Raw genomic sequence first — 13,568 nt, forward strand, 5'->3', positions numbered from 1 at the left:
GTGGTTACTTTCTCCATCCTTGTCAGCATCTCTCTGCCCTGTACGAGCACTTGTCCTGTCATCTTGATGGTTGTTTACCACGAAATATGGCTCAGATCTCTCCGTGTCTGTCTTTTTCTCGCAGTTAGGGATTGCGCTTCGGACGCTCTGAATCTGTGGGAACTTTCTGATGGTTTGCTGGCGTGTCCTGTCAACATCCGTGCTGCCTTCCAGCACCTGTTAGAAATTTGTTTCCTGGATCTCCTTCCTCCCCCCGCCTTCCCCCAGTATGCTTTGTGCCAGTGCGAATGACAGCTGGAATGGTGCGACAGCCTGTGCCAGCATTTGGCACACCCAGCATACGATTTTAATGAATGAAATTCATCAGGCAGCTCTCCTGATGTCAGCTGGTGGGATATCCGAGCGCAGAAGCTCCGATGCGGAGGACGGTCTGCGTTCAGCCTCTTGCTTCTTCAGCTTCTTTTTCTCCCTCGTCTCAGCCGGACAGACAAAATCACTATTTTCCTGAATGGCCTCAGCCGTCCTTGTTCAGTCTTTTGTTACCAGGAGTAGACGTCTGGTTTTATGCTGAAATCATTTGAGGGGTTTTCTCTTCCCACGCGGACGTGGCCCCTGGTGCTACCCCATCCATGGGGCAGCGGTGCGGGATCCCCACCCCGCAGTCCTGCAGTGCTCGCCAGCACTCCGGCTGCCGCTTATTCTGCTTCTTCCATCGCCTTTATCAATATTCTTTTAAAGGGTCTTGGAAGGTTTGTTGTTTGTTTTTGTGTGTTTTTTTTTTTTTTTTTTAATATTTCACATCATTAAAGTATTTACATAAACCCCATACTTGACTTTATTACACCGAAACGGTGACGTTAGCAGGGACTAGTATTGCCTGAGTAGCGTTGGCTATGGGATGCAGACACATGTCTATAAGGATGAGTTGCCAAGATGTTAAAAGGAAATGGAAAGCTGAATTCTAAAGCTATTGTTTTATAGTCTTTAGTGATATCATTAGTATTCATAAAAGTTTATTTAACTAGATTGGGGATGTGTACATCTTCTGAGCGTATTTGTGATAGTTTTATAGCAGATACGTAGAAGTGTTTTCCGAGTGAGTATTTAAATTATGGATTTTTTTTAGAGCTTTTACTGTCTGTTTGGAACAGGCTTCAGAAATTTGTCTCAAAACTGCATTAATTAGAAATCGATTCGCCTATTCATTTTCCAATATCTGCAGCACAGTGAACTAAGCCTGCTGCTTGCATTGGGAATAATGGCTCAACCCGACAGCGGTCCTGACCAGAGGATTGAATGGGAACATTTAAGTGGATTTCAGATCAAACATATAAACACTTGCAGCCTGTTAGAGCAATAATTTTCATTTACTGTTTTGCACACTGTAAAACATTTCCTCCCAAAGTAATTTGAGTTTACTGTAAGGAGTGGGTTTTTGTTTGTTTGGGTTTGGAATTTTTGGTAATGATTATTGCTTGGTTTATTTTTCTCCTGATGGAGTCTAACCATAGTCCAGTGTGAAACGAGATTACATTTGCCCTTAAAAAGGAAAAGACCTTACAGTCCTCTGTGTGCGTTGTCAGTATCTGCTAGTTTCACATGACCCCCCCATGCACGTATTTGGGGCTTCAATTGTTGTCAGAGAAGCTTTAGGAGAAGGTATGACTCACAGACTGGTATATTTTACAGGTCTGCACAGTGATAAACTGGGTAGGGAATATGACTGGGTATGAAAGCTCCGGTCTCGGATAGGAGTTTTTGAATGTGTGCTCTGGTGCTTATATTTTCTTTGTTTCCCCTCTTTCAGGTATTCACTTATAAACAGAGCACGATCACACACCAAAAAGTAACGCCTATGCATCAAACGAGCGCAGAGAGCGTGGAAGACATGGCAGCGCTCGTAGATCTCCATGAAGGCTCCATTATGCACAACTTATTCCAGCGATATCAGCAAGATAAAATCTATGTAAGTTTCTTCTAAAATTAAGAAAAATATCCAGAGGGGATGTTTTTGAATGGATAAGTGCTGCGCGTGTTTTGCTGTTCTGTGGTATCTCCCTTCCTAACGTTCTCCAGCTCTTTGCGTATCCACATAGAGCTGAAATGTGCCTCATCGAGCGACTTCTCGCCAACAGCGATGGAAGGAGAAGGTAGTTCAGGGCTGGCCAGGCAGTCCATTGGAAACCTTGAAAAAACAGCATGCTCCATACGCTTTTACACTTCCAGTGACACAGTTGTGTAGAGGGCTCTCATTTTTCTCTTCTCCTTTAGACTCTCTGCCCCAACGCTATGGGCTGTGTGTGTCACCAGAGAGGATGTGGTGGGATCGAATGTGTGACTGTCATCTGAGATCCCATCAGGCCAACATCCAGTTCTGATCAGCATCCCCTTTTCTGTTGTAGTAGAAGGGGGATGGTATTGCATTCATGAAGCCGAGGACCTGTGCCTTTAGATACAGGTGGTCGGAGTTTGGGGTGTGTGAGAACAGGCAGCTGTTCAACAGTTTCAAAAACTAGGAATTCGTCTACACAGAATTCTTTTTCCCAGCTCTGTAATGAAGGGTTCTGTGATTAGATTTACCTGCTCTTAAAATATTTTCATTAATCTTGAACTTACTAGATGTGAATCTTTCCTAAATCTGAAACTACACTAAATATGAGACAGATATATGCAATATTAATTGCTGTTACAGGTTGTGAAATCTCATTTTTCAGTGGTTCAGTTGTTGATTTTCTGCTGTTTTTTTTTTTTTTTAATTAATAATTACAGAATATAAATAATTTTTGCTTGCTTCACCTGTCTAGACCCTTGATTTGGCCGTATACATGCTTTATTCTAAGCATCATCAATTAGGTTTGGCTTCTTTGTTTTTAAACATAAACATAATATTAAAAAAAAATCCCCATATGTAGAAATTTCTTTATGATATAAAGCAAAAAAAGGGCAGAAGGAAAATATGTGCCTTTGTACATTAACTTTAAAGGGGCTAGTACAGAGAATCTTAAACGTTGAGGTAGTTCTCTTTGCAGAAGTCATGTATGTTTTTTCTTAAAACAAATGAACCATTTTGCCTTTCAGAAAAATCAGTAAACAAAAAATGAGTACCATATATGAACAATCTTTCATGTATGAAGGAAAAAAAAAAAGCTACTCATTAAGAGTTTAGTTTTCCACCAGCATTATTAGCTTAGAATACAATATCAATGTGAGTCAAAATAAAAAACATTCGTTTTCTGAGCAATTGCATGTACTTGGATGTGGGATGCGGATGTCAGCCTTTCTCCCTCTTAAAAAGCATGTGCGTAAAAGGTGGTGATTTTTTTTGAAGAGGCAAAGAATAGCCTTGCTCTGAAGAGACATGTCCTAGCTTACTTCTTAGCTTGTCAAGGCAAGTTTGGGGTATTCTGCTACTTGGTGCTCAGTGCGGTGTACGTTTCTAGACAAACAGGTTTGTGTGCTGTTAATAATGACAGATCTTCAGTTGCTGCTGAATACTCGTCGTCCCTTCAGCTTTGCGAATTTTACTGCTTACTCTTTTGAGTCCAGCTCACCTGAAGAATAATTGAAAAGGTGATTGGAAAAAAGGTGTGTGTTGAAATGTATATGAAAGCCTCTCTGACTTATATGCGTAACCAGGACCTGATGTAAGAACCTCCTTGGTGTACCCTACTCTTGTGCCGATGGCAGTGTTTTAACAGGACAGGCCTCCAGGAACAGAAACCTCAAGAAAACCTGATTAAATAGCTTGAATAATGTTATGAAAACTTGATAGATATATGAGCATGTGTTGCAGGAGGAGGTATTGGCGTTGCCAAATGAGCCGTGTCTTTTCAAGCCAAAATTTCTTAACTGTTTTGAACAGTGCAGCCATATTTTAATGTTTGATGTTAAAGAAGAAAAAGGCCTGAAAGCTGCATTAAGTTTAGCTTTGCTGAAGGCATACTTGCAGCTGAAGAAATTAGATTCCTGGTCATTCTGTTTTGGGACTAGACTAGTTCTTGTACAGGACAGTAGAAACCACTGGAGTCAGTGCCAGGAGCAATCAAAACTTTCCAGATTGTACATTTACCTTCTCCCTCCCTCCAAAAACTCCTCTCCCTTGGCCAGGAGTTGCTCCATCGGTGTAGTGGACATCCTGTCTCTTGTATCCGCCTCGGCACCTTGGCCGAATCTGTCCCGTGTGCGTTAGGGATAAGTCAGGAAGGCATGTGCCCCTCTCCACTCCGAGCTTAGGGGCTGATCGTCCCGTTGAAAGACTTCTTGTGATCCGTGAATATCAACCACCGTATAATTGCCGTGTCCTGGCTTTTAGCTTACAGGTCCCTCTTTACTTCAGCTGTGTGCACCTCCTTGTCCACATCCTGCCTGGGGGGAGAAGATAGGCAAAGGTGTGTGCTGGCCTTTTTTTGAGTTATGTGCCTGTAGTATTACAAGCATATTAGTGTGATTTTTGAGTCTGGCAGTGGCCATGAGACCGGGAAGCACCTCTGTACCCTCAATTAGGATGTAAGTTTTGGGGCTTGCTTCTTCACACGCACAAAAAATGTATATGAAGTGCAATATACTAAATTGTAGTGTAAAGTATATATAATTTCAAAAATACAGAAGAAACAATTAAAAGTTGCTTTCTCAGGAAGACAATTGTTGATGCAAATCTTCCACTGTTAACTGATGCGTTTGTCTGTATTTGAGGAGCTGTTTCTCTAGAAAGGAGCATTTAAGTATCTTCAAATGTTCAAGTTCAGTTTAATCTTCCTATACTTAATAACATCTTTGTCTCACATAATCATACCCGTGTTCCTAAACTCTTCACTACTTCCTAATTAATGCTATGAAGTTATTTGCTATGGATGCCAAGTTTTGTAAACATGTCAGTGACTTTCTTTGCTGCTGCCAACAGCTGCAGCTATAAAGGGTCAGCAGAGGATTTTCTGTATTTCTTGCTGTTTCTGGAGGAGGGAGGAATATTGATTTAGCATACAGACTGTGTTCATAGCGTGAATGACGCTTGGCTCTGTGCTTAATGAGTTGAGGCTCAAAGCTGAATCTGTGCTGTTAGTGAGAAGGTGAATGACAAAATTTGTTTGTGTCTATGTGCAGCCATCTCTTTGTATCATTGTCAAGTCTGGTGATGTCTGCTTGTGATTTTTTTTTTTTTTTTTTTTTTTTGGTCTGAATTTCCCTGAAAGAAAAAAGAGTGCATGCTTTCCCTTTTTGGCATGTGAGGAGCATGGGATGTACAAGCCCTTCCTTGATTATTTAAAGCGGGCTCCTGTCTGGTATTTTTTTCAGGTTTCTTGATTAATACTGCTTTTATCTAAAAGTTTGCTTCTGGGCTATCGCCGCTTTTGTTGTCCGGGGAAGGAGCAGAGTTAGGATGGTGGTGATCATACGGTGCAGGGGTTTTCATCGCTACTCCCTCCCACACTTTACTTCATCAGGAACAACCCGATATGGGAGGTCCAGCTCCTGGACATCGGCATACAAGGTTTAACCCCCATCTTTGAATGCTCAGATTAGCTTGCGTGCCAGGCTGGTGTGTGGCAAAGTACGGAGAGGTAAACACCAGTGCTAAAAGCAGAAGGTGCCCATGTTTGAAAACGGAGCCTTTTGTGAGGGCGAACAAGGGATTTCATTGCCTGTGAAGCCAGGACAGCACGGGGCACGCCGTGTGGAGAGGGGAAGTGCTGCGGCGGCCGAGCTTGTCGCTGTTCAAAGGCCAGTTGTTTCCAAAGCTGTTGATTCTGGTTTACTTTTAGTTGAGTACACGTTGCTCAGCCTTGGAGGGGACGCCGTGAACCACGCTGCCTGGATGGTGCTGCAAAATGCAGAAATTACGGTGTTTGGGCTGGCCCTGGGATGAGCCGTGGCTGTCTTGTCCCTGTGGCCAGCGGCTAGTTACTGATGCAGGCCGACGAATTTCAGAGGAGCAGACCAGAGGATCAGAGAGCAGCTTTTGCTGAGGCGAGAGGCGAGTTGGAAATAGCTGCAGTATACATTGTGCAGGTCAGTATGGAGGTTTTCGGCAGGTCAGATCCACCCTCGTTTGCCTGCGCTCAAGCAATAAACAAGTTTCAAAGCAATAAACAAGTTTCAAAGCACATCTGATTCGTTTCTTCCTTTTGAATTAAGCTCTGAAGTGCCAGGTGGGCGCGTTCCACTTTGAAGCGGTGATGACTTGGCACGTGCCCATCCTGTTTAGGTGGAGAACGCGTACCCGTGCCGGCGTGCCGCCTGGGCTGGGGCGCGGCGGTCCCTCGGTCCCTGGTGGGGAGAGTGTCCTCCAGGTTGTCCGGCAGCTGGGTGTGGTGGCCAGAAAGGGTGAGAGGGAACACAACCTATTTTTGCTCACTTTCCAATTAGGGCTGCAGCTTGCCCGCCGATAATTATAACCATCTGTTAGGTTTGTATGCGTATGTATAAAAACTTCTGTACCAGCCACGTAGACATGTAATGCTGTACCAGCCACATCCACATCAGAGGGAGGATGATGGTAATTAGGAGCTCAGTTTTCATGGCCGGCTTCCTTTCTCTCTTCAGCTGAAGCAACAAACATGGAATAACTTGGATGAGAAAGCAACATTTCTCTGATTTTTAAAAAAAGTGTTGAAATGGAAAAGTTGTCTCTTCCCTGACAAGGTTGCTTGCAGAGCTCCTAGCCACTTCACTACCCTGAAGCCTCAGTTATCTGTTCTTAAAAGGTATAGTCGGTTACTTATGCATCAATTCTTAAATCTGTTTGTGTTTGTTTCCTTTAGCAGCACAGCATGTTCAGCTGTAGTTTGTTAAACTTGCAGTAATTAGATAATTTATCTCCCTCAAAGTCATTAGAGTTCCCTGAGGCAACTAGTTGATGTTTGTGCAATATTAATCAATAATCACCGCTGGGGTTTTTTTGAATTATGTTTGCAGACACAGACACTTTAGTATCTGGGTCAGTTGCTCTTGGTGACTTCTTTGTCTAGGGTTTTGCATATTCATTTTTTTCCTGAGTACAGTGAAACTCATTTCAGATCCAGTGCAGTTGCTCTGTGCCATGTTACGACGGTCAGCGGGAAGTGGATGTTGCTGCATGCTGTAGTGAGAAAATAGCAGGGCACACTAAAGTCATGGCTAATTAGTACACACAGACAGACGTAATTCATACATTTTGAAAGCACTCCTGTTCGGATGTCCTCTACCATGGACACAAGTCGTAGGTGGAGGCAGAGAGACGAAGGAAGATCAGTAGAAGACAATAGCCCCAAAGTGTTTGCTTACAAAGACAAGACCTGCCATGACTGATTTCTTAAGTGGAAAAATGTGGATGCGCTCCCTGCAGAAATTGCACCTAAAAAGAATATTTATTTAGGACCCATACACCATCCTGGACAGCTCAACAGCCTTGGTCTTTGGCCTGTCATGCTCCCTGGTACACGTAAGTGTGGGCCATTGACTTAAAAAAACCCAAACAATGGTACACACAAGTTGTGTCATTAATTAGTACCATAAAATATATATAAATATTGTACATGTACATTTAGACCAAGTCCTTAGTAGTTACACGAGCTCCTAGAACTGCGTTTATCCTGGTGTTGTCTGCAGCCCAGCTGTGGTTGCGGAGTGCCTCTCCACAAGCATCCAGTGCTCTCCAGCAGTCACAAGTAACCAGTTTGCGGGATCTGCTCTATGGTCAGTGAGGAAACTTCTGTTTATTTAATTGCTCTGCTTTTACAGTAACGAAATTTTTAAAATGTGCTGATGAATCACAGTGTTTTCTATGCCTTCCTATGCCGTTGGGGAAATGGGGAAAATTCTCTCCCCCAGCTCCTTTAGTGGAGCTGCAGAGAACACCATTGCTAAGAATGCATGACAAATGTCTATACATAGCTACTTACCTCCATAATTAGCATGTTATGCTTACACACATCAGATAATGTTTTCAAAATGTAGTTCAAAGTGAGTTCCTGTCTCCAAGCATTAATTACAGCTTCCATTTCACATCTGTTACTAGAGAGCAGCAGACAAAGATCTATATAAACACAGCAGGCTTTTAATTGGAAATCTAGTGGAATTTATTTCTGGTGATTGCTATTTCTAAAGGATGGCCAGTTTTATAGATCAGCAATTGTCTGCCAAAGACCAATTATCATTGTTTTGTGTTTGTTTTTCTTTTTTTTTTTTTTTTTTTTTTAATACATGTTAGAGGGAGAACATAGCTGTAATGATACAAGGAGTAAGCAAATGCCATCGGTTGGTTAACCAGCTTTGCTTCTGAATTCCTCCATACTGCAGAACTTGTGGGACTGCTAATAATGATATCAACAACAACAGTAAAGAGTTTGCCTGAACTTTGTCCTCACAACTGAAAATACTGGGGATTTTAAAGGTGCATATTTTCAGATCTTTGCAAATATTTCAACCTGAGGATGGTGTGATCAACATGTTACCATTAAAAAGGTCTGTGTAATTGAGTACACTATCATGTATGCAACGGCTACACAAACACATGTATTTGTATTGTGGTTTGTAGCACATTAGGTACTTGTTGGTAACCTGCTGTGTGTATAGGCTGCAGTAGGGATCTCAGCCTCTGTCATCAGTGGGCTGTTTCAGTGAGACAGATGGGGAGGTGAAGGAGGTCAAAGTTTTAGTAATACATCAAAAAACTTCTTCTTTCTGTCTACTCTGTACCAGTATTTTTATGCTCATTTGTTTGGTTGGTAGGAGAATAAATAATACATGCAGGGTCAGCAGGGTCAATTCCTGTTGACTTCCCTGAGTTTGGAATGATACCTAAGCCCTGTTTAACATTAACTTCATATTGAAAACTGCAAAGAAGAAATCTGTCATCTTGTGCAGGTTTTTGTCATTGGTGGTGGTATATATTGCTAACGTCCTCTCAGATTTGAAGGCTTGTTTTCATAGAATCATCTAGGCTGGAAGAGACTCTTGGGATCATCGAGTCCAACCATCTACCCTACTCTACAAAGTTCTCCCCTACACCATATCCCCCAACACCACATCCAAACGTCTCTTAAACACATCCAGGGATGGTGACTCAACCACCTCCCTGGGCAGTCTATTCCAATGCCCGACTACTCTTTCTGTGAAAAATTCTTTCCTAATGTTCTAAAATGTTCTAATGTTCTAAATCTACCCTGGTGGAGCTTGAAGCCATTCCCTCTTGTTCTGTCATTAATTACCTGTGAGAAGAGACCAGCACCAACCTCTCTACAGTGTCCTTTCAAATAGTTCTAGAGAGTGATGAGGTCTCCCCTCAGCCTCCTCCTCCTCAAACTGAACAGTCCCAGCTCCTTCAACCACTCTTCATATGAATTTCGTGTTGTTTTCTCCACACCTTTATTGAATATCACTGCTGACTCTATAAGCTAAGAGCAGAAAGTAGACCGACATGCGGAATCAAAAGGAACATTCTTCAGTTGTTTGCCTAAGTGTCGACAGCAGCTTAGTGCCATTCAGTCAGAGCTTTTACAAATGGCGCTGGACGCTTCTGCGTGCGCCTTCGCCTCACTTGCAGGTAAGCTTTGGCTCCTTTCTCTAAGGTCTGTTGCCCCGAGTCCCGCAAAGGCGTTGAAAGGAGGGAAGGAATTTGGACTCCAAAATGTAAGCTGCTTGTCTGCCACCAATACATGTTTTCTTTACGTGAGTTGGGCTTTGACTGTAAAGGAAGCCGCACAAAATTTACTGCTTGTACTACACTCTCCAGCTGCCTTATTCATTCACATATTCCAGCAGCTTAATACTCGAAAGGCCACTGACAACCCATTTTAGTTGAGAATGAATTAAATTATTTTATAGCTATTGTCTACCTGTGTAAATGGACTATTGATTCATAGCCAGTCTGTTACTTTTATTTAAAAAGATGTAGTCCATTTTGTGCAAAGCAGTTTCAGCTTTTCCTTTTGATGTCTGCCGGTGTTTCCTTTTAAAAGCATATGGAGTCCGAAAGTTCCATTTAGCAGACTTTTGACTGCTAATACCGTTTGCCATCTTAGTGCTGATTTCTAGACCCACAGCTATTTGGCAGCAATTCAGTGCCATCCAACAAGCTACCTGGCATGGACTTAGATTTCAGTTATTCTGGCTTTTGATTCCTGTTTTCATGCTCTGTTAAAGCGTAATTCCTGCTCTTCCTGCTCTTCTCCTAAAAAAGCCCTTTCTATAGAAGAGGTCTTAAAACATTAAAGGACCATGGAAGTTAGGAAGATCTGGATATCAGTCTGTAAAATAGTCGCAGCAAGAATGAAACAGATATATGGTAATATATATTTCTCCAGTGTCTCTAGAACACTGGCATTTTTGTTTTCATTTGCATGTGTTTTCTCTGAAAAGGCCCTTCATCTTCCCAAGACGAATCTATAGGAAGGAAGACCATTTTTTTTTTTTTTTTTTTTTTTCCTTGCTGGAGGGTGAATTAGACCTTCAGACAGCTTTGAAAGACTCATTTGAGCATTGTGCAATAACAAAGCAGGAAGAACTAGCGTGTGGCCACAGGCCATTTGAAATGAAGTGATGGGCCATGGGGGTCTCCGCTCTCTGTGGGGCCTTTTCTGATTTGAGCTAGAGATCCCCTGGTTAGAGTTAAGCTTGTGCACTTGTGCGCACAGATTGCTACAGTCTGCTGTGCAAACCTACATTCACATGCTGTATTGCAGCCCATGAAAATGGCAAAAATCAATGTCTCGTTGTGATCGATCATGGTTTTTTGTTCAAGAGGTCACCTCTTCTCTCCACTTGGCAATAGCGAAGAGAGATACTCTTCCATAACTGTTTATATAAACAGTCTATGCACAAAAGGTCATTATCCTGACATCCAGTATATAGGGCTGCTACATGGTGGAGATTGTATTGTATTAGTCAGCAAAAAAATGTAATAAAACCAAGGAGATTTGATACTTTTTATACAGGAGAAATACTGCCAGAAACCTGTGAATTTCTGAAATAAGGAAATGTGTCTGTCTGACATCAATATTATTGTTTCTTGTTTTGGTTTTTATCTTTGGCTGTAACCATGCTCTTTTATCAGCTTTCTTTATATTGTTTTCATATTTCCCAGCTGGATTTTTTTTGTCCAGATTCTGGAAAACACTCGCAGAGTTTCCTCGAGTATCACCATCCGCATGGAAAGGTCTGTTCAGCAGGAGAAAATTAATGGGAAAGTAAGATGAGATTAAGCTCTAAGTGTATCTCTCAGCCTGTGGGAGCTCTTAGTTTTGTGTGGGTTCTTTACCATCTCTGAGCCTTCTGTGGAGTTAAGCTGAAAGATGTGACTGCCTGTGTGCACTGTTTTGGGTATTTACATCGGCGGCTAAGGTGACCAAACCCCAGTTTTTAGGCCTTAAGAAATAGACAGATCTAGGCAGCTTCGGTTAGCTGCCTGGAACAAGGACACTATGAATGTGCACGGTCGAAGCTGTAGGGAGTGGAAGGATTCACTTAGTTTAGAAGTTAAGGTAGCTGGGTTGCAAAGTACCCCTTTTTTCATGAAGAGGTAGAATAGCCTTTGCCTTTGGAGGGGCTTGGGAACAGGGTGGTGTTGCTTAATACTCTTAGAATCATAGAAATCGTCTGGGTCGGAAGGGGCCTTTAAGATCATCAAGTCCAACCATTAATTTTGTACCAAGGGGAGCTTAAGGCCACTTAAGTTGGGTTGAAGGGTCAACCTAACAGACAATGATGCGTCTAATAGGGTATGCTGCTGCCCAACAGTTGCCTCTGATCATCTGGAATCACATATTAAAAAAAAAAAAAATAATAATCCCAAATTACTCCAAAATTTTCTTGTAAGCTGTGCCAGTGAAAACAAGCATGAAGCCTGGCTTTGAAAATGCCGTGGTCTGTTATGCCTTGGATCTGATCTGTACTCAGCAGAGGAAGGGAAAAGGCTGCCCGGGAGGCAGTTGGTAGAAGAGGCTGCTGCAGTTTACGTCGTGGGCTGAAGCACATGGGAAAGTGCAGCTAAGCAGTGTGAACCTGCTGAGAAGACGCTTTTTGAAAACAGTGACAAGGAGAACATTTAGCAGATGGGTCTTGGATGTAGGTAGCTGCCTGTTGGCTCCTGGTCTTCTTAGTGACATTCTCTGTTGTGTTCTGGTTCCCGTCTAAAGGTCCTCCCCTAACGATGCTGACTCCCGCATTTGTAGTGTGGCCTCTGTGTTCACAAACGGCTCATTTTGCAATCAGTTCTACAACTGACCTTGAGAAGAAAAAAGGACAATTTAGGTGTCGTAAGATTGTGCACGTTGACAAGGAACACAAACATAAAGAAAAGCAAAGCTCATGTAAATTCGGGCAGTTGGAAACCCACCATGAGTCACCAAACACAGTGAGGGCTGCAGAAGCCCAAGCATGTAAGGATGATTATAGAGTATGACATTTCCATCTTAGAAATGGCTTGATTGGTTGAAAACATCTAAACTTGTAGTTTAGTGCTTCACTTTGATTATGGTTTTTAAGAAAGGGGCTTGGATTCAGACATTTTGGTTTATAATTTAGAGAGGCAACTGGATCCCGTCCCACTGAAATTAGCATGGGACTAGCTGAAAGAGGGGGTATACTTGCCACAGAGAGGATAAATCAGGGTCCTACCAAGAACAAGGCCATTAATTATCATCCTCTTTATGGCATACCCTTGCCCCTTCTGCTGCCTCCCTCCCCTAAAAAGCACACCAAAATATGGCCCAGCCATCTTTCTCCTTTTTATGCTGACGTGTATGTGGTGGTTGACCTAGTTGTCTGTGCCTCAGAATAAACTCGGTCGTGATTACCTGAGAGAACGGGGGGCGATGGAGGCTGCGTCTGCAGCGTGATGCAAACTCTTCTGTTCCCAGATTTTGCATCCTGACACCTTGAAATTTGGTGTTGAAAATGTAGCGAAGTTTGAGGGCTGCTGTGTGGTCTTTCAAATGTTGTCTGCCTCTGCATGTCCTGTGAAAGCACTGGTATTGTAATTCGGTAAAGTTACTGTAGCCACGCTGACTTAAAGGTGTGAGAGACACGCAAGTTGTGTGGAACAGTGATAAAAATCTTTTCTCATACATTGTCTGAAAGTGACATATAAGTAGCTTTCTAGTGAGCCAGTTGCACAGCAGTTTTATTTGAAGTTTCCCATATATTAAGGGTAAGCCCGGAAAAATAACACTTGCTGAATAAATTGTCAGGTTGATATTAACACCCCTTTAAAAAAAAAAAAAAAAAAAAAACAACAAAAAAAAAAACCACCCACCTTACTTTTCAGACACAGAAGCAATTCTTTAAGTGATTCTAGGAAAGTCAGGATTTGCTCAAAAACAGCCTAGAAACATAATTTTTGAGGCATCTGTAAACATGCTTTCGTTTCTATAAGGAGATTTTTCTTGTCCCAAAGCAGAAAGTCTTTAAAGTGCTCTTGAGAGAGTTGGACAAAGTGCTGTTTCTCAAAGTTGATGCATATATCCGTAACAAAGCATCTTAATTCCAAGAATATATTGATTTTTAGTGTCCTTGAAGAAACACGATGATAGAAATTGAGGAATGCGGTCTCCTTGTGCCTGTTTTAATAGTGCAAGGAGTTTTAATTTCTGTTG

The 13,568-nt window shown here is 42.2% G+C and overlaps 1 protein-coding gene across 1 annotated transcript in view; it reads left to right on the forward strand.

The window, feature by feature from the left end:
* The window catches only part of MYO10 (myosin X), a gene marked incomplete at its 5' end in the record, with an annotated part of 170,062 nt that overhangs the window by 69,520 nt on the left and 86,974 nt on the right, over nt 1–13,568 (forward strand). Inside the window, 1 exon segment of the mRNA XM_082479786.1 lies at nt 1,808–1,966. Within this exon segment, the coding sequence (XP_082335912.1) occupies nt 1,808–1,966 (159 nt within the window).

The sequence above is a fragment of the Vanellus vanellus genome, assembly GCF_965231255.1.
Source record: "Vanellus vanellus genome assembly, chromosome: 2".
NCBI classification, from domain to species: Eukaryota; Metazoa; Chordata; class Aves; order Charadriiformes; family Charadriidae; genus Vanellus; species Vanellus vanellus.